This window comes from Aspergillus vadensis, assembly GCF_003184925.1.
Source record: "Aspergillus vadensis CBS 113365 unplaced genomic scaffold BO88scaffold_13, whole genome shotgun sequence".
In the NCBI taxonomy this organism is placed as follows: domain Eukaryota; kingdom Fungi; phylum Ascomycota; class Eurotiomycetes; order Eurotiales; family Aspergillaceae; genus Aspergillus; species Aspergillus vadensis.
In genome coordinates this window covers 183,599-201,111 of record NW_020292051.1, presented here as the reverse complement: position 1 = coordinate 201,111, position 17,513 = coordinate 183,599, and the positions used below count along the sequence as shown (strand labels likewise).

At 51.5% G+C, this 17,513-nt stretch overlaps 8 protein-coding genes across 8 annotated transcripts; 4 read left to right on the top strand and 4 right to left on the bottom strand.

Annotated features, from left to right (window-relative positions):
- The first annotated feature begins 278 nt into the window (after positions 1 to 278).
- BO88DRAFT_405366 (glycoside hydrolase family 72 protein) lies at positions 279 to 2,631 on the top strand. Its single transcript, XM_025706862.1, has 5 exons — positions 279 to 393; positions 444 to 481; positions 532 to 557; positions 609 to 1,358; positions 1,431 to 2,631. The coding sequence occupies exons 1-5, from the start codon at positions 316 to 318 to the stop codon at positions 2,144 to 2,146; spliced, it is 1,608 nt and encodes a 535-aa protein (XP_025562267.1). The 5' UTR covers positions 279 to 315; the 3' UTR covers positions 2,147 to 2,631.
- Positions 2,242 to 3,105, bottom strand: BO88DRAFT_488415 (gamma-glutamylcyclotransferase family protein; the record flags this gene model as incomplete). Its single annotated transcript, XM_025712613.1, has 1 exon — positions 2,242 to 3,105. Exon 1 carries the CDS (start codon positions 2,791 to 2,793, stop codon positions 2,242 to 2,244), a length of 552 nt encoding a protein of 183 aa, XP_025562266.1. The 5' UTR covers positions 2,794 to 3,105.
- A 274-nt stretch (positions 3,106 to 3,379) lies between these two features.
- On the top strand, positions 3,380 to 3,733 carry BO88DRAFT_415640 (FAD-dependent oxidoreductase; the record flags this gene model as incomplete). Its single annotated transcript, XM_025708217.1, has 1 exon — positions 3,380 to 3,733. The coding sequence occupies one exon, from the start codon at positions 3,380 to 3,382 to the stop codon at positions 3,731 to 3,733; it is 354 nt and encodes a 117-aa protein (XP_025562265.1).
- Positions 3,734 to 4,006: 273 nt separating this feature from the next.
- On the bottom strand, positions 4,007 to 4,951 carry BO88DRAFT_435826 (aromatic alcohol reductase; the record flags this gene model as incomplete). Its single annotated transcript, XM_025709528.1, has 2 exons — positions 4,007 to 4,864; positions 4,919 to 4,951. The coding sequence occupies 2 exons, from the start codon at positions 4,949 to 4,951 to the stop codon at positions 4,007 to 4,009; spliced, it is 891 nt and encodes a 296-aa protein (XP_025562264.1).
- Positions 4,952 to 5,229: 278 nt separating this feature from the next.
- BO88DRAFT_58133 (uncharacterized protein) lies at positions 5,230 to 7,100 on the top strand. Its single transcript, XM_025712985.1, has 5 exons — positions 5,230 to 5,374; positions 5,434 to 6,039; positions 6,093 to 6,419; positions 6,506 to 6,822; positions 6,882 to 7,100. Exons 1-5 carry the CDS (start codon positions 5,268 to 5,270, stop codon positions 6,971 to 6,973), a joined length of 1,449 nt encoding a protein of 482 aa, XP_025562263.1. The 5' UTR covers positions 5,230 to 5,267; the 3' UTR covers positions 6,974 to 7,100.
- Positions 7,101 to 8,437: 1,337 nt separating this feature from the next.
- On the bottom strand, positions 8,438 to 12,923 carry BO88DRAFT_488412 (uncharacterized protein; the record flags this gene model as incomplete). The annotated part of the gene is made up of 4 exons (XM_025712612.1): positions 8,438 to 9,964; positions 10,021 to 11,594; positions 11,648 to 12,018; positions 12,070 to 12,923. The coding sequence occupies 4 exons, from the start codon at positions 12,921 to 12,923 to the stop codon at positions 8,438 to 8,440; spliced, it is 4,326 nt and encodes a 1,441-aa protein (XP_025562262.1).
- A 767-nt stretch (positions 12,924 to 13,690) lies between these two features.
- On the top strand, positions 13,691 to 14,472 carry BO88DRAFT_405365 (uncharacterized protein). Its single transcript, XM_025706861.1, has one exon. The coding sequence runs from the start codon at positions 13,815 to 13,817 to the stop codon at positions 14,340 to 14,342; it is 528 nt and encodes a 175-aa protein (XP_025562261.1). The 5' UTR covers positions 13,691 to 13,814; the 3' UTR covers positions 14,343 to 14,472.
- Positions 14,473 to 15,094: 622 nt separating this feature from the next.
- BO88DRAFT_366669 (FAD-dependent oxidoreductase) lies at positions 15,095 to 16,947 on the bottom strand. Its single transcript, XM_025704046.1, has 2 exons — positions 16,677 to 16,947; positions 15,095 to 16,622 (listed from the first exon to the last, which is right to left on the bottom strand). Exons 1-2 carry the CDS (start codon positions 16,937 to 16,939, stop codon positions 15,185 to 15,187), a joined length of 1,701 nt encoding a protein of 566 aa, XP_025562260.1. The 5' UTR covers positions 16,940 to 16,947; the 3' UTR covers positions 15,095 to 15,184.
- Between the last annotated feature and the right edge of the window lie 566 nt (positions 16,948 to 17,513).

Sequence of the window (17,513 nt, the reverse complement as noted above, 5' to 3'; positions counted from 1 at the left end):
CCGACACTACACCATGTTTTGGGATAACGTCCCACCCAATGGCCACTCCTACTCACCGTATAGGTCTTGTTTGCTTGGCTTAATATTGGACTTTTCAGGCAGCTATACTTGGCTTGATCTTGGCGTGTCGCAAAGGTCATGGCAGGGGCGTCGGTTACAGGGTGATTGAGTCGTGGGTGGACAGAGGAGAAGAATTGGCTGCTGTTTAAATGTCTGGTGAAATCCCGGGGGTGTTTGAGTTTGGAGCTCCGTCATTATAGTCACTCTTTTGATACTAGTCGCTCTTTTATACATCCATTTTGTTTGTTCCTTACCATGAAACTGTCTCTGGCTGTTGGAGCAGCCCTGATGGGCTCTGCTCTTGCAGTGGACATTGATCCCATCGTCATCAAGGTAAACCAGTTCAGCTGGCATGTTTAACACTCTGGCTAACGACATTGGAGGGTTCCAAATTCTTCTACAGCAGCAACAACACCCAATTGTACTCTCCCAACCCCCATACAACCCAGTCAATCAAACTAACCATACCAGCTACATCCGCGGTGTCGCCTACCAAGGCACGTCCCCTAACCATCACCCCAACCACACCATCTAATATATTTTCTCAGAGGACTACACCGGCAACTCATCCTCCAGCTACACCGACCCGCTCGCCAACCCCACCCTCTGCAAACGCGACGTCCCCATCCTGCAAGAACTCAACACCAACGTAATCCGCGTCTACGCCATTGACCCCACCAAAGACCATAGCACATGCATGAACCTGCTCGCCGCCGCCGGCATCTACGTGATCTCAGATCTCTCCAACCCAACCCAATCCATCGACCGCTCCGACCCGGCCTGGGAAACCAGCCTCTACACGCGGTACACGAACGTCATCGACGAGCTCATCCAATACAACAACACATTGGGCTTCTTCGCCGGCAACGAAGTCTCCAATGACGTTGCTACCACGGACGCCAGCGCCTTCGTCAAAGCCGCCGTCCGGGATACCAAAGCCTACATCAAGAGCCAGGGGTATCGGTCCATTGGTGTCGGGTATGCGACTAACGATGACTCCGACATTAGGGACAACATGGCAGATTACTTCAACTGTGGGAGTGAGGACGAGAGTATTGATTTCTGGGGATATAACATCTACTCCTGGTGCGGGGAGTCGAGTTATACTAAGTCAGGGTTTGATAAGCGGACGGAAGAGTTTAGGAATTACTCCGTGCCGGTGTTCTTCTCCGAGTATGGATGTAATGAGGTCCAGCCGAGGAAGTTCACAGAGATCGAGACGCTCTTTGGGGAGAAGATGAATGATGTCTGGTCCGGGGGCATTGTGTATATGTATTTCCAGACGGATAACGATTACGGTAATCCCAACACCCTCTATTGCCCTGCTTCACTACAACAACTGAAGCACCATCAACTAATCACATGAATAGGCCTCGTCTCCGCCATCGACAGCACCAGCGTCTCCAAACTCGCCGACTTCACCTACTACTCCTCCCAAATGGCCAGCGCCACACCCACCGGCACAAACAAAGCATCCTACACCCCCACCAACACCGCCCTAGAATCCTGCCCAGCTGTATCCTCTAACTCCTGGCTCGCGACCTCCTCCCCACTCCCCCCTACCCCCAACGACCAACTCTGCACCTGCATGGACAACGCCTCCGGATGCGTGGTCAAAGACTCCGTCTCGTCCAGTGACTACGCAGACCTATTCAGCACCGTGTGCGGAATGACCTCCTGCGATGGCATCTTGCATAACGGTACTACGGGTAAGTATGGCGCGTATAGCATGTGCGGCGCGAAGGAGCAATTGAACTTCGTTCTCGATAAGTATTGGACGGAGCAGGGGAAGAAGGCGAATGCGTGTGGGTTTGGGGGCTCTGCGACCACGACTGCTACGGTGAAGGCGACGGGGACGTGTAGCGCGTTGATGAAGGAGGCTGGGACGGAGGGGACGGGGACGGTTACGAGTAAGCCGTCGGCGACAGCGGCGGCGAGTGGAACGGCGGGCGTGAGTGCTGTTGGGTCGGTAGGGAGTGCGGGTTTGGGAAGGGGAAGTGTGATGATGGTTCGTGTTGGGGCGTGGCAGGTGGGTGTGTATGTTGTTACGGGTGTTGTGGCGGGGTTGGGGATGGTTTTGCTGTAGATGTATGTTTGGACAGGTGCATAGTGGATAAGTATTGTTTAAGAGACAAGCAGCGAGAGCGAATCCATACCTCCAACCAAACGAAGACTATCAAATCATAACCCTACCCTCCCACCCATCTGCCTCCCCCAAAGCATCCGATCAAACCGCCTCTCAACCAGCGCCTGCGCATCCCCCGCATACACAAACACCTTCCCCTCAGCCTCGTCCGGCTGCTCCCCATCCTTGAAAAAGATCAAACAATTCACAACTTCATACGCATTCGTCTCATAACGTGCTAGTTTCTCTGCCTCTTCCTCGGATTTAACGAGGTACGCAGACCCCAATACCACTTGTCCTCCGTTCCCATTGATAAGGGCAGGATAATCGCCCCATTCCGCAATGGTGTAGCCTGTTACTTCTGCTTTGCGGAGGGCTGGCTCCTCGGGTAGGTCGAGGATTCGTGCAGCTTGGGTTGGGGAGGTTAGGGTTCCGTAGAAGAAGTAGTAGATTGGGAAGGTGGGTGGGGGGTGGGGTGGTTTGTTGTTCTGGCTGAAGGGGAGTAGTGGGGTGGGTGGGGGTTTTCTGGTTAGAAATGGTTCTGGGGGTGGAGGAGGAGGAAGTGGTGGTTTGGCGTGTTCTTGGGTGTGGGGTGTTTTGTTCTGCATGAGATGTATGAGATGGAAGTGATATTGATTGATATTAAGGTTTATGGTTTAGATGTAGAACGAGTGCAGGAGTGAATTGCTGCGTGTGAGCTACAACAGGCAACAATGATGGTAGTTTAGGCGGTGAAGGAGACGTAGTACCAGAGATCGGCCACATAAAGGTGCACGGAATCTCAGATAGCGAGGGTGGGCAGATTGCTGCGCAAGTTGACTGTGCATGGTTGGCTTCTTAGGTATGCACCTGTTTTGAATACGCCGAAGGGGGAGAAGATTGCTAAGCAGTTGTGGATGAGTTGATGGAAGAGTTGGCGCTTGCAGGAGTAGAAGATATTTCCAAGGATTTGAGCCGGGATTGGAGTCATGCTCCCCCCAAGGGCAATCTGTACTATGGACATAATCATGTGAAAATAATAACTATGTCGTTCGATACAAATCAAGTTAACGCCGCTTCATTGATACCGACTTGCAATCAGCACAGTATGGTGGCCCGAAGGCGCACGTTCTCCATTTCCCCGTCGCGAAGCAAAAACTGCTCAATATCGTTGCGTTTGTCATTGATCCTACAGACTGGCCGCTCGGACAGCCAATGTCGGAGCCTACGACAAAGGACGAAGTTGCGGTCGTGTTTTCAGACTGGAGCCCGACAGTGAGGTCGATCATCGACCTTTTGACGTCGGAATTGGACAAATGGGCCGTGTTCGATGCGATGGACCATCGGGCCCCTTCCTATTCCCGTGAGAGAATCTGTATCACGGGTGATGCTGCCCACGCTTCTTCTCCGCACCATGGTGCAGGTGCAGGGATCGGGATTGAAGATGCCCTCGCTCTATGTGAACTCTTGGACCGGATTCAGAAGGACCGCATAGCTCACGGCCGGAGCGATCGATGGGCTCTGCTAGAGACAGCCTTCTCCGTCTTCAGTGATGTGCGTGCGATATGAGCGATCTCATTGGCTTGTTCGTAGTCGTCGCGAAGCATGCGTCATTTACGAGTGGATCGATCCGGCCTGTGGCCAGGATATGACCGAAGGCCATGAAGAAATCACCCGCAGGTCGCACAAGATCTGGTACTTTGATGTCGGGGGTATGTTGAAGGAGTTGGAGCATGGGTACGCACGGTCTCTTGCTAGGTCCTGAGTAGTACTCAAGCTTTTTTCCCTCTAGAAACATGTATGGATTCAGCCTAGCTATCACCTAAATCTTCAATAGTCCTCCTAGATCTTCTCAACAATCAATTTCTTGATCTGGTCGGAAGTCAACTCCTTCACCCCCAGTAACTCATTGTCATTCACGTCATACGCGCCGCCGTAGGCGTCGCCAGCCAGAGCAGTCCCTCTAAGGAGCTTCAAGATAACTGGCATGGTATGGTCACCCGCAGCAAGCTGCTCCAGGCTTTCTGCCAAAACCGCACTTGTTTGCTCCTTGGTCACATCCCACTCAGTTCCAGGCTTGAGTTCCTTTGCATATCTCAACCACTCATTCTGAGTCACGATTGCCTCGGACGTGAAAACAGCCCTATTCTTTGTAGCCTCGAAGTTCGTCAAGATTGCAGCCACGGCCTTTCCAACCGTTGACAATGAGGTTGTGCTGAGCCTGTTATCGCCATCGTCCAGCAGAGTGACAGTGTGCTTCGCAAAGTCCAGGAAAACCGAAGTGGTCAAGAGGAAGTCCAAAAAGGCGCCGCATCCGAGGACCGTCCAAGTGATATCGCCGCCCGCGCTCTTTTCCCGGAGATACTTCTGGATCTTGGCCATGGAACTATACAACGGATAACCCTCGACTTTGGGGTTGGTGGTAACCGTGCCAAAATCAGACGGAATGAAGCGCTTCACCCCGGCCGTAATGGCGGCATCAATCAAAGTAGTTTGGCCCTCGATTGCTTCGGCGCTGACGGTTGAGACGACGGCATCGATACCTTGGAGCGCAGCGGTTAAGGAGCGGTGGGAGGTATAGTCGACTTCGAGGACTTTGACGTTCGAATCATAGGATTTCTTCGCACGTGCGAGTACAGTGACATCAAAACCGGCATCGAAGAGTGCTTTGAGAACATGAGGCCCGAGAGTACCTGATGCCTAGGAAGGCGTTAGTACCCTATACACTTGTTGTGTTTGGTCGGGATTTCTTACTCCGGCTATCGCGACGGTTTTGATTTCCGGCATTGTGCTTGGAGAGAGAGCTTTGACAATTAGATAGATTTGATACGTGAGAAAGAATTGATGGTACAGAAGAGTCACATTTGACCAGGAAACAGCCTCTATTTATGCCTTTCTATCATCTCGGGCAAAAGTGGTTGTCGGCATGGCCTGCGGATCCCCGATGCGGACTTCCGCAAGAAAAGTCCGCACCGCTCTCCGCATCTCCGCACTCCCCCTCGCCTCTTCCGCTGGCCTCCGCACGCAGCGGACGCTCTCTTCTACACCTCTCTATCGCGCGATACCTGGCATTTGTGCCGTGATTCGAGCAGAGAAAATTAGAATGAGCTCGTTTGATCGTGGAAGCATCGCGAAGAAAGCGTGTACCCGATGTCGGCGCCAAAAAAGGCGATGCGATAGGGCTCTTCCAGAGTGCGGACTCTGCCAGAGGTGGTGATATCCACGTACCCCCCCAAGGTATCGCAGCATCTGTGCTAATACACTCTCAGACTCCACAAATCATGCACGTATGATACAGTGGAGCTCAACACCCCGGAAATCACACCATCACCTGCTTCTGAGACAACACCTTTCGGCTGGGAGCCGTTGACACCGGCGCAAATCAAACATGCCATCATCGAAAGGCTCGATTCTGCCACGCCGGACAGCGTTCTTGCCCGATACATCCGATCAATCAATCCTTGGTTTCCTTTCCTCTTTCACTTGGCACAAAGCCAGCTCCCATCGTCATGGCATGATGCCTCCCTCAGCTTTGCGATGCTATCTTTCTGCATCGTGATGCTGGATACCAGACCGCCACTCTCCGAAGGGAGCAAATGCAAGTCGTTGTATTTATTGGCAAAGAGCTGGACATCATTAATCGAGGGACTCGGAATCCACTCCCTCGAGCTTGTCCAAGCGAGAATGCTGATAACGTTGTTCGAAGTCGTACATGGGCTATACCCAGCGGCTTACATCTCCGTCGGAGCCACAGCCAGAGCCACCGATGCACTCAACATTCATTCTAGATATCTATCATCGCCAGACCCTTTAAATAATGGAACACCGACACCAGAAGTGGCCTTTATCTGGTGTGGCATCTATACACTTGACAGGTCAGTCATCCAACCATGAAGGACTTTGAACTATCCTCCGCTGACCCTCGCAGATACATAGCAATCGAATCCGGCTCGCGATTTTCGCTTACCGACTCAGTCACCCCCGACATCCACGATGGTCTTAGAAAACTAATCTGTCCCAGTCTCTACGATGAGGATCACACCAGTGCCTTCTATAAAGTCTCGAGGCTCTATGGGGCCGCTGATATCCTGGATAAAATGCATACTGCGCTCAACAACCCTACCGGAGATAGCGCTGCCGACGCACAACACATAATGCTACTACTGGAGACCGCCAGCAATCTCCAGGCAATAGTCACCAAGGACATTGGGTATACGGACGAGGTATATTCCGGTGCATTGAGTCTCTGCAATACGTGAGTCAATCTTTTCCCTCTTGTCTCGCAGATTCCTCCCAGTGGCAAGGCACGCGCTTGTCTGTCGCAATCTGACACCAGTATAGTGGACTCTTTCTCGCATACGAAAATGCCAGTAAACTCACCTTCATTGATGAAATCATTACGACGTGTAATACCATCGGTACGATGTCTCTGAACGACCTTCTGGCGACGTTAGCCGCCACACTGGATCCCTTTGTCAACGGCACCACAATAGCAGACTTTGACCGTCTTTCCCCGTTTACCATGCTCATGGTCTATCGCGCCGCGGCACTCGTGACGCAAAGGCTGTTGGTTGAGAATACATGTCAAGACAATCTGAGGATGTTGCGGATCTTTAGAGGATTTCTACGCACAGTCAGCGAGAGGTGGCTATGTTGTGGTAAGTTGAGCAAGAAGCTCCGTGGTGTCGTTGGTTGCACGCTGACAGGACCTACACAGAGCGTTATCTCGAACTCCTTGATGAGAATACAACCCCGCGGCTCTTGAAATTCATCGAGCAGGGGCAGAGTACGGATTCCGGTAATACGTAATTATGTAGTGGCTTGTATGATAGTCTTCTCATGATGGTTACTTTAATTTATATGGCAAGCTTGTAGGAGAGGCTGTGAAGACGGCATCATGTTAGCTTTCAGAGGCACAAATTCCTAGAATAGAGACGAGCATTTGGGTCTGTCGGATATTTGTCACTCGATAAGTTGTAGCGCGCACCGTGTTCTATGGGGTTCGCACCTCAAAGGTACATTTTCCTTGAGGTGGCCAGTGGGGGTTGACGCGACAGATGGGGATCTTATCGGCCCGTCTCCATCATCTCAAGGGACCACCCTATGCCATATCAAGCATTAGCAAGGCAGGAGATGGCTTCATTATCGACGATGGCTAGAAGCCGCAGGCTCGATGAAGCATACAACCTACGATTAGCAGGTAAGCTTAACAGGCCTGTTCCACTGCCCTCCAAAAAAAGCTGGTACGATAGCCCTCTCTCCCTTCTGTGTGAAGCGGGGGATCAAACTGCATCGAGCCTTAACTTCCCCTTAAGTAGCCCCCACGCCCAAAATGAAACGACGACCAAGATCTCGACAAAGGAGAACACTAGGCTACCCCCAAATACCAGGCTGTGGTATGTCCACGCATTTTCCGGGTTGAGATGAACGACCTGACACACGATAGCCCACGGAAGCACATAGAGCATGTTGGAGATCAAGGACTGCGCAAGATACCATGATATACAAGTTGCAAGAAGTATTGCGACAAATTGAATTGATAAGCCGTAAAGAATATAGCACCTACTCAACAACATTAGAAGTTCAATAATCCGTAAGTAAAGGGAAAAAAGACGGACGCACCAATCTATAATGCGCCACAAGTGACCGACAATGTTCCAGACATGTGCAGAGTTGCTAAGCCACAACGCGAGAGACTCACATCCGTATAGAGACATGAAGATTAGCAAGAGAATCTCGATCGCGAGAATTGTAGCGGCGGAGAAAGGGACTGGCCGTACGACCACTACAGACATGAGCGCCCCATAACTATGTGGGACGGAGATAGATCATACTGCACAAACTACTCCACGACTATCTTGGGAGGTAGGGTCTCTGCTTGAGCAGGCCCCAGGCATGTCCCATAAACTTAAGCGTCGTAGCCTCGGCTGCCTGAACGGGTACCATAATTAAACCCCATCAAATCATGCTAAACACGCCCTACGCCGTCATATAGTCCGCTGACATGGAAACGACACCGCTCACTAGCCAGAGATAGAGTGGATTCCGGTTGCCGACATGAAGCGTAGATATAAGAAGGAGATCAAGGACGATATTTATTGCGACTTTGATCGAACTGATAAGAAGCGGGACGTCCGGTTTATCCAGGGCTCGCGTAGCATTTGATACGGCGACTTCAACGGCAGAGCTGAAGGCTGAGAAGGCGCTGATACGAATATAGGTTATGCTTGCTGCGCGAACATCACAAGGTACGAATGCGACTTTTGACATCCCTCAAACAGTGGCAACAAAAACACCCTTGATACTCCCCTGGATTAAATCCAATTTACCGTCCATCACTCTTGCCGGCTTTCCCCAGGTCCAGTACTCGAACTTGATCGAATTGTCTGTCGCATTAATTTGAGGCTTACTGGTAAGGCCAATGATATGCGTCGTACCCTTCACGTCGCCGCTTCCCAGTACTTTTGAATCAACCAACAGAGCAACACTCTTGGTAGACGACACATCCAAATTTCGCAGAGTGTCAATAGACGGGCCCGCCTCATAGTACGGATTCCAAGTAACATTCGTGAAGAACCCCGTTGCATTATACCAGGTCTCCAACTCAGATGCTGCCGTGTCCAGAGCCACGGTTCCAGACCCGTCCGATGCACCTTCATAGTCGATAAACCAATCCCGGCTGTCGCGAAGACTACACATCATCATCCAGTCTGTCTCCGGCGGAACCAGCTCGAGCGCTACGTTCCTCGAAACAATATCCACATAGTTTGTTCTGCGTAAGTCATCGCTTGGCCGCACGCGAAGCGCTCCCAACGTCGCCTGTCCAAGTCCGTACAAGTCTTTGGCAAATTGCGCTGTCTCGGTCGGCTTGAGTTTAAAAATGTGGTAGAAGAACATCCCAGGTGTGCATAGGGGTACTGTGCCCTGGTTGAAATCACCAGGACTTTCGCTGAGCTTGCTGATTCGCGGTAGTACCTCGTCCGGATCCAGTCTTGGCCATGCGCGCCGGGTTGTGAGCAGTCCACTACTATCTTCTTCTTGCAAGATGGTACTGGTTCCAGCTATTCTGTCTGCCATGTCTGTCGCCTTAGAGATGACATCCGAAAGTGTGGTGTCCCTGCCAATGGCGCTTCGCGCTGCTGGATTTTGTGAAAAGCCTGCTGCACTTGGGCCAGGGCCACTTCCACTACTAGGAGGGGAGTGTCCAGCCGCGCCGGGACCAGCGCCAGAGGGACTAGGGCCACCAGGAGCAGGAGCAGGGGCAGGGGCAGGGGCAGGCTGTGGTCCCGCGGCGGGCTTATTCTCCGTAGCACCTGGAGAGCCTTCTTTTGTCTTATCGAAATAATTGATCAAAGCACCTTTACTGGAGTTTGCTGATGGTCCGCCGTTGGACGAGGCGGATGCCGGGGGCGGTATACCAGTGTAGGCAGAAGCAGCAGTTCTAGCAAGATCTGTAATCATATTTGCAGCCGTCTTCTGTCGCTCTGTGGTCGCTTGGAGCTGAGATTGCAGATTCTGACTTGCTGCTTGGCCTGCACTCGCTGCTCCTGACTGGGTTGCCTGCAGCGCTGCCTGAGTCAGACCAATCGTGGCAGCCAGACCGCTCTGGTCACGGAACATAGCTCCATTTTGCAATGCCGTTAGGAGGGCTGCAGTGCCCGCTGGGTCTGGGAGAGATGATGGTGCTTGTTGACTGATTAGAGAAGTAGACAACTCGCCCGGTTTGAGGTCGGGTTGGGATGCGCGAGAGTTAGTCTGAACGGCTGCGATCTCCGTTGCCGTTAGAGGAATTTGGGAATCCTTGTTGCTTGTTAGCCGGTATACCTTCAATTTTTTGGATTCCTTGCCTAACGTACCTTCCAATTCCAGAATCTCGTGATGTCGAGCTTCTCAGCACAGTTTGACCGACCCAAAACAGCCTCGGCAAACACCCCTCCTGTGCCGAGTGGGACTATATCATTTGTTGACTGTCCAACTTGGATATTGTGAGTCTCCAAAAATTCTATCCACTGGGGATCAGGGTCCGGTCCTACTGTTGAAAGGCCGGGAATATCGGCTTTGCGTTCAGCTTCAACCTCTTCAGAGTGACTGGGCTTATTATCTGCGGTCTCCGAGGGCTCCGTGGATTCATTGTGCTCCGAGTCGTCGCTGTGCAAGCCATCAACAGACTCAATATTGGGAGACTCATCAGGGGAATGAGGTTGCTCCGGTACGTTATCAGGTTGGCCCTTTTCTGTATCCTTCTTTCCCGGCTGGATATTCGTCGTAAAGGCGACATAATTCCCGACATATCGGACCGGCCGCGGGTTGATAATTTCAATGATTGGCACTTGCTTTCCATTGAGGTTATACGAATACCCCGAAAGCAAAAATGCCAAGTCTGTCGCGTCCAGTGAGCGGAATAGTACTTGTCCGTAGTACATGCGATTTGCCATGAGATGCTTTGTTACTTCTGTCCCAACACCTGAAGCACGAACATTGACAATTGTCGTCCGGACGGCACCCCGCGGTACGACTACAGACGGTAGTTTCACCGGGACCGTAATGCCACCACGATTGACGCTCAGTGTGACATCGATGCTATTGTAGTCTCGGTCAGGGTGGCTTCCTTGCACACTGATTACCGCAACGTCGCGGAAGCTGATGGACTCGATATCCTGGCCTGGTCCGAAGCTGGTGATGACTCGTCCGGTATGGGTGGTGAAGGCAGCTATGACTGGTGCGCTTCCATCGGTCCCTTCGACAATTGCTCCTTCAATGACTGCGTCAGCAGGTAAGGAGATAGCCGTGCTGGTTGGTCGAAGGACATTGACGTTGAAGAGACTTGAGAGGCGAGATACCAAGTCTTGGTCCCAGAGGACTCGATTGGTTTGTGAAATTACAGGCAAGGCTGTGTGTAGTTCAGCAGGAATACTGAATACACGCATTGGGAAGGCAAGTTCTGCGGCACTAATGACAGGCCGCAGCGGAGCTGTGTTCCGGCCGGTGGGTTGACCAGCTGGTGGCCCCGGAGTTGTCTCTGTTGCATCTGCACCGGGGGTGTCTTCTCGTCTTGCTGCATGTGTCGATGGGCTTGACTTTATCTTCTCCAAAATGGGAGTTCCCGCTGCCAAACTTGACCTCGTTCGCAGCGCTTCCTCAAGTATAGCACCGAGAGGTCGTGCAAAGACAGTAAATGAGGTCTTTTTCTCAGGCTCAAGTTCAATTCGGTCCATGTTAATCAGACTTTGTTGAATCTGCGGCGTAAGAGCGGCTCTGGCGAGTGGGATCTGAAAGCGCCGGATCAGATTAACGTTGGTGAAGTCAGGCATTGCCAGTGGAACAAATATGACTTGTTCGGCCTTGACCAGCCGGACCTCGACGCGAAATACTTGGACTATTTCATAATAGTTTATTGATAGTGCATGCGCATGGTTGTAGTTGGCGATTACTGCAGTAATCCTGTTAGTCGCTCAAATTTATTTGTAGGATTGCGGGACATACCCCGTGTGCTGACATTCTCGTGCTCAGACTGCGATACTTCCCTGACAACAGAGGCACGTCTATTCCGGCTAGAGTGAGCGTGCTGCTGGGTTCGTTCATTAATCTTCTGCAGGGTCTGTGCAGAGACGTTTCTGTTTCCCCATGTTGTAGAATACGAGTCCGAGTATGCTGCTGATCCCGAAATGCCCAGGGAACCAGCTGTTGTGGAGCTTATCCCACCATAGATAGCGCCCATAAGCCCTCCATTCCTATCTTCTGACCCAGAAAGGCCAAGAGAGATCGTGGCGGCGTCTGAATTAGTTTTGGAGAACCCGCCCTGAGCTTCTTCAGCCACTCCCCTCGTTACTTCGGCCACAGCGCGAGCATGATTACTTCAAACATCACGTCAGTTTTCGACTATGTGGTTGTGGCAAGGTACTCACACGTTATTGACAAGATCGTCTTTCTCTAATACAGCCTCGGTATTTGTCCCTCGTTCCCTGCGACTCCAATCAATGAGGGCCACTCGTGTGCTTTCACCCGGAGCAAGGGTCACCGAGTGCAGCAGGTGCCCCAGTGTGGTTCCTTGGACAAACCATGACTGACTAAACGTCAGAAGAGCACCTGTGGCTATGACCTTGAATCCGGTGCGCTCATTGTCGATGACATCGTCCAAGCCCGGCGGTTTAAACTCAGGCCCCGACACGTCTATGAATTTGTCGCTGGGATTTTTCTTGATCTCGCCGATGTGCAGGGTCGAATACTGAACCTTCTCAATTGGGTATTCGCCAGACTTAGGAATGAGGTCTGCTGGTCTTTCGGGGTCGAATCCTTCATCTGTCCCTGGAAAGTACAAATATTTCAGAATTCTGAGGGCGGCTAGATAAGGTGGATAGAGAGCCAGATCCCGGACAGTCCCAACGTCGAGTGCCTCAGATATAGTATCAGCACTTGATTCTGGAACTGCAGAGAGAATAGAAATTGGCTCTGAGGAGAGTTCCTGCAGGGACTTTCCTGTAGTCCGAGACGTGCGTATCAGATCAGCTGGCGGCTTGCCATGTCGAGAAAAGATGCTGTTTGGGTCTGTTGCGGCAGTAAAGATTTTTACAGCACTGTCAAAGACAATAGACGTTGCCAAGTCAAATACAGTATTAACTTTTATGACTTTAAGGGAGGATGTGGCAGCATTGTCAATACCAAGCAAGGCACTAACTGGCTGCTGGAGAAGTTCAACGAGGGACACATTCGGTGCAGAAGTCTTGAACAAAGAAACAATGTCTGCTGAGGTGAAAGCCATGTCGGTTGTTAGGCTGCCACTTCCTGGCTTATGTCCCCATTCACAGTTTGATCACATTGTAAGGGAGTTAGAGTAGATATTTGTATTATCCTCCTATTATTGATAAGGTAAATTTATAGGCGTCCCAGATCACGCGCAGACTCTGTTTGACAGCTACATAACCGTGTAGCCTAACGACAGCTGCGATGAGATCTACAATGTAATAATGATATGACGCATCGTATGGCCAGATTGATGGATTAATATTTGGTAGCAGCCACTTCACAGGTCGTCGTGTTCCAGCCATAGCCACTTACTGTGACCCAAGTTGATGGCACTCGCCTCGTATCAGCATAAGGTTCAAGTCTTGGCAGAGAGGTGTCCAGGTGTGCGATGTAGATTAGGCCACCAGCACCACATAAATTAAGCTCTATGGTACCCTGGTACATGCCATCTGGACCACATCTGGGCTGCTAGCTTCGTATTACCCCAAATATGCTTAAAAGGTTAACCTTATAACAGAAATATGTTCCAATAATGTTGATCGGTTCCGGCGTTCGTGATCAAGGTTATCGTATCGATAGCAACAACTTGAACTTTGCTTGACTTCGTATAGCACTCCAATAATGTAGCTTGCACCATGTTATACTTCGTATTCTATCTCATCCTATATTATGAACTGGAGCCTGTGGTATGGTGCGGTAATGAGGTGGAAGAAAGGCTTGTGAGAATCCCGCACTCGGGTTTTCGCGCATCCTGCTACGAATATATAACAGCGGGCATCAGCCCAACCAATGTCCAACAAGTAACTTGAACTTGATCACCATAGCACCATAGCGGAAACAGCTGATTACTCCCTAAATAACTTCTACTCCTAACTCACACATTATCCAGATATATCATCTTCGCACTATGACCGACTTCGCCCAACCCCTCAGCAAAGTCATGGAGACGACCTCTCCCCCACCACCCCCCATGACCCTCCCTGACATGCCCACTCCCGCCCAATCCATCCCCACCATCCTCGAATTCGCACCCCATGCCCTAGCCACCACCCCACCGATCTCCTCCATCGCCGCATATTGGAATAACAGCTGCGCCGGCGGCGACGTGCAATCCAACAACTGCGCACACTACCTCTCCGACGCATTTATCCGCGCCGGCTACACCGAACTGAGTCAACCAAACCAGCACATCAACGCGCGGTGTCAGACTACTGCTCGTCGGCCGATCCGTGCCCGCGACATGTGGAGCTGGTTTCGGTCCAAGTCTCAGGTGAGTAGTCGCAGTGTGCAGAGGAATACAGGCTGGTGGGCGGTGTTTCAGTTGAACGAGAGCCAGTATTGGGGTGGGCATGTGGCGGTATTGGATTCGAATGCTTGGGTTTATTATGGAACGGGGTGGTATCCTGATTGGGACCAGTATTGCTATCAGTGGTAGATGAGTAGGTCGTTTGTTGGTTGTGGGGAAAGATGTGCGAAGCATATTTGCAGGACTTAAGGGGAAATGCTGTATTTGAGACCGTGGGCGTTTAGCAGCAGATTGATTGGTGTCTTGGAATATGGTCCAGTCTTGGTAACTATGAAAATGAATCATTCGTCTGTTGAGTGCTCCAGTTAAATTGCTTTTATACCCTTTGGTATTTATCCTGTAGCATTGCTGCCCAGTGTCATCCTGCGATGCCGAACGTCATAATCACGTATCCTGTCATGACAATAATGATGATCTGCTTATGCAGTAACCCATCCATATACAAGATGAGATGTAACGTGGAGGGGAAAGGAGGTGTTCGTATCCTGTAAACACGATGCTGATAGCTAGTCAGTGTTTTCTAGCGCTAATCCTCTGACATCCCATCATAATTCAAGCCATAATGGGTAAAACCCACTTGAGGCGCCATGTAAAGTGGAGACATCAGCACGCAATATCCTTTCGGACTCTTAGTATTCATTGCAGGGATAACATCAGCACTAGTATGTCCCAAAGCTTGTTGGAGATAACGTTGAGACAAGGGAGATCATGGCGCGGTAAGGCAGATCCTGGCTAACTATGATCTCACATCATCCACGTAGATATCGCAGGGGTAGGTATGGACCCTGTTGCATCCGATATATTGTCTATGCTCGGAGTTCAGAACTAAGATCCTTATTTTATAATGTGGAGGCAAGTATTAAGAGATACAAATCACTTTTCGACTCTAACTATGTACATACAACATGCCTTCAAAACACCATCAACACATCTTTATATACAATCTATCATACAGTCAAATGAAAAAATTCCTAGGCGCGGCACAACCGACCATCTTCCAACTGGGTCCAAGCATCCGAGCCAACCGCCTTAAGAGCATAAAACAGTCCGTTGGGATCATACTTGTTCTTGACCTGCAGCAAACGATCATAGTTGGCGCCGTAGAAGGCCTTCTTCCAGTTGGGCTGCTGGAAGTTGCCTTCGTTCATGTACGCTCCAGAGTTAGGAGCAAGGGCTTCGAGCAAGGGAATGTAATCGTATGTCATCTTGTTCTGCTCGACGATCATCTCGGCGCGGGCATCCCACTCCCAGGGAGTCGTCAGAGTAGTATCAATGAGGGCCTCACGCCAGGCAGGTAGGACAGCGTTGTCAACGTCGCCGGCAATAGAGCGGTTGACATTCAAGCCGACTCCGATAAAGGTGGCTCCGTCAGACACAATCTGGCGGTACGCGTCCGTCAGGGCCGTGGTGTTCTGCACCACAACCTCGCGAGGGATCAACCAACCGCCATACTGGGCCTTGCCGACGGCGATCTCGGCCTCCATGGTGTTGAACTCCTCGAGGTAGGTGTCGAACATCTTGGCCTCGAGAGTGTAATTGATGCCCAGCTTGGCCAGACCGGCTTCGAAGGGCGCAACCAAGGAGCGGAGGGTGGCAACCGGGACACCCGGTCCGGTGAGGGGAGAGATGTAGAAGGAGGTATTGGTGAAGTACCAAACACTCATGACGCCAGCGTCAACAATGCTAGGCAGAAGAGTGTGGTACAGAGTGACAGCCTCGAAGAAGGTATCCTGAGTGATGTTGGAGTTGGTGAAGGTCAGGCTCAGACCGGAAGTAGGGGTAGAAGTGTGAAGCTTGGAGGTCATAGCCACAACAACACCATAAGTACCACCGCCACCACCACTGAGCGCCCAGTAAAGATCCTTGTACTCATTATCACGGGTAGCAGTCACAAACTCGCCAGTACCGGTAACAACCTCCCAGGCGAGGACCTGGTCAGCTGCCAGTCCGTAGCGCGACGAGAGCGCAGAGTGTCCACCACCCTGGGAGTATCCACCAGCAATACCCACTGAGGAGCACTCTCCGCCTACGATCTGGTAGCCGTGGGCATCAGCGAACTCGTATGCCTCAAAGCCCTGCACACCTGCGCCCAGCCGCACTGCAGCGCCAGTGTAGTGCGAGTCCGTGTAGTTACTGATCAGCGTCCTGGACTTCAGGTTATGCGTCCACACACCCAGACCACCTGCACCAGTGGACTTGCCATTGTAGTCGTGGGCGGTGTTGCGAATCACCAGCCGGATATTGTGGGTGTCGGCAAAGCGGAGGGTCGCCGAGATATGCGCAGGAGTGGAGACGTTTACGGCGTAGTCGATGTAATTGCCCATTGTGCAGGGCTTGTCAATCGAGTGGAAGGGGTCACAGCTGCCATTGGCGAACCATGGGGCCATGACAGAGCTGCTGGAGGTGTAGCTAGTGGGCGAAGATATTAGCAAAGGGGATGTGACATTGGGCAGTGCACCTTACTGAAGCTCAGGCTCCGTCCATTGTTCCTTCAGTGAGGAACAGACTGAGGCGTTGTAGTAGGGAGCGTGGCATGGCTTGCCCAAGGGGATGGTCTTGATGAGGCGACCGTCAACAGTTTTGTTGAATTGCGCCCATTCGCTCTGGGAGGGCCAGCAGGCATCTCCAGGGAAGCAGCGGCAGCTGGAAGAGTTGCTGCTAATGGCCGAAGCCGAGGCTGAGGCCGTGAGGGCCAGCAAGCTAGTCCAGAGGGATGTGGCCAACATGATTGAGGGATAACAAGCTCTGCCCGGGAATCCCTCCGGAGTGACCGGGGATGACCGATTTATATCCCTGTCGATAATGCTGAAACTCCTATGCCACTACCGGCATCTGTCGGCTCCTAGAATTGCACTTACAGTAGGTGAAGTGGGCCAAGTCATTTCCGTTGCCAGTGAAGATATTAATTAGATTGCATGATCCCTGTTGGGTTCGGAAAACACATTTCGTGCATTCTACACACGTTTAGGCAGAGAAGTTTCATGGCAACTTCGACGCTATTCTTCCTGTTCGCCCACATGGTCAGCTGCATGGCATTTTATTTGCTCAAACCACCGCGCCGCTTGGATCTAGTTTCCAACGGTCTCGGCCAAGGTCCTCGAAATATACAGGCTCCTCCACCCTCTTCGTCGTCCTATCATGCGAGCTGATCGATATTGGCCCAGGCTTTTAGTCTCTCCGCTTATTGACCGGACAGGGTTTGCCCCGCTTGGGGTCTACGCGGCGCGATTCCCCCGTTCCTGGCGGATGCTTAGGGCATCTCCACAGCGGGTCATTAGTGTCTGTGTGGCGGCGACGGTT

Excerpts from the sequence above, each read along its gene's own strand:
- BO88DRAFT_405365 (XM_025706861.1), top strand. The coding sequence starts at position 13,815 with ATGACCGACTTCGCCCAACCCCTCAGCAAAGTCATGGAGACGACCTCT.
- BO88DRAFT_405366 (XM_025706862.1), top strand. The coding sequence starts at position 316 with ATGAAACTGTCTCTGGCTGTTGGAGCAGCCCTGATGGGCTCTGCTCTT. Across the intron at positions 394-443 it reads TTGATCCCATCGTCATCAAG|GGTTCCAAATTCTTCTACAG; the intron begins GTAAACCAGTTC and ends ACGACATTGGAG. Across the intron at positions 558-608 it reads CCGCGGTGTCGCCTACCAAG|AGGACTACACCGGCAACTCA; the intron begins GCACGTCCCCTA and ends ATATTTTCTCAG.
- BO88DRAFT_58133 (XM_025712985.1), top strand. The coding sequence starts at position 5,268 with ATGAGCTCGTTTGATCGTGGAAGCATCGCGAAGAAAGCGTGTACCCGA. Across the intron at positions 5,375-5,433 it reads GAGTGCGGACTCTGCCAGAG|ACTCCACAAATCATGCACGT; the intron begins GTGGTGATATCC and ends ATACACTCTCAG. Across the intron at positions 6,823-6,881 it reads CGAGAGGTGGCTATGTTGTG|AGCGTTATCTCGAACTCCTT; the intron begins GTAAGTTGAGCA and ends GGACCTACACAG.
- BO88DRAFT_366669 (XM_025704046.1), bottom strand. The coding sequence starts at position 16,939 with ATGTTGGCCACATCCCTCTGGACTAGCTTGCTGGCCCTCACGGCCTCA. Across the intron at positions 16,623-16,676 it reads TGGACGGAGCCTGAGCTTCA|CTACACCTCCAGCAGCTCTG; the intron begins GTAAGGTGCACT and ends TTCGCCCACTAG.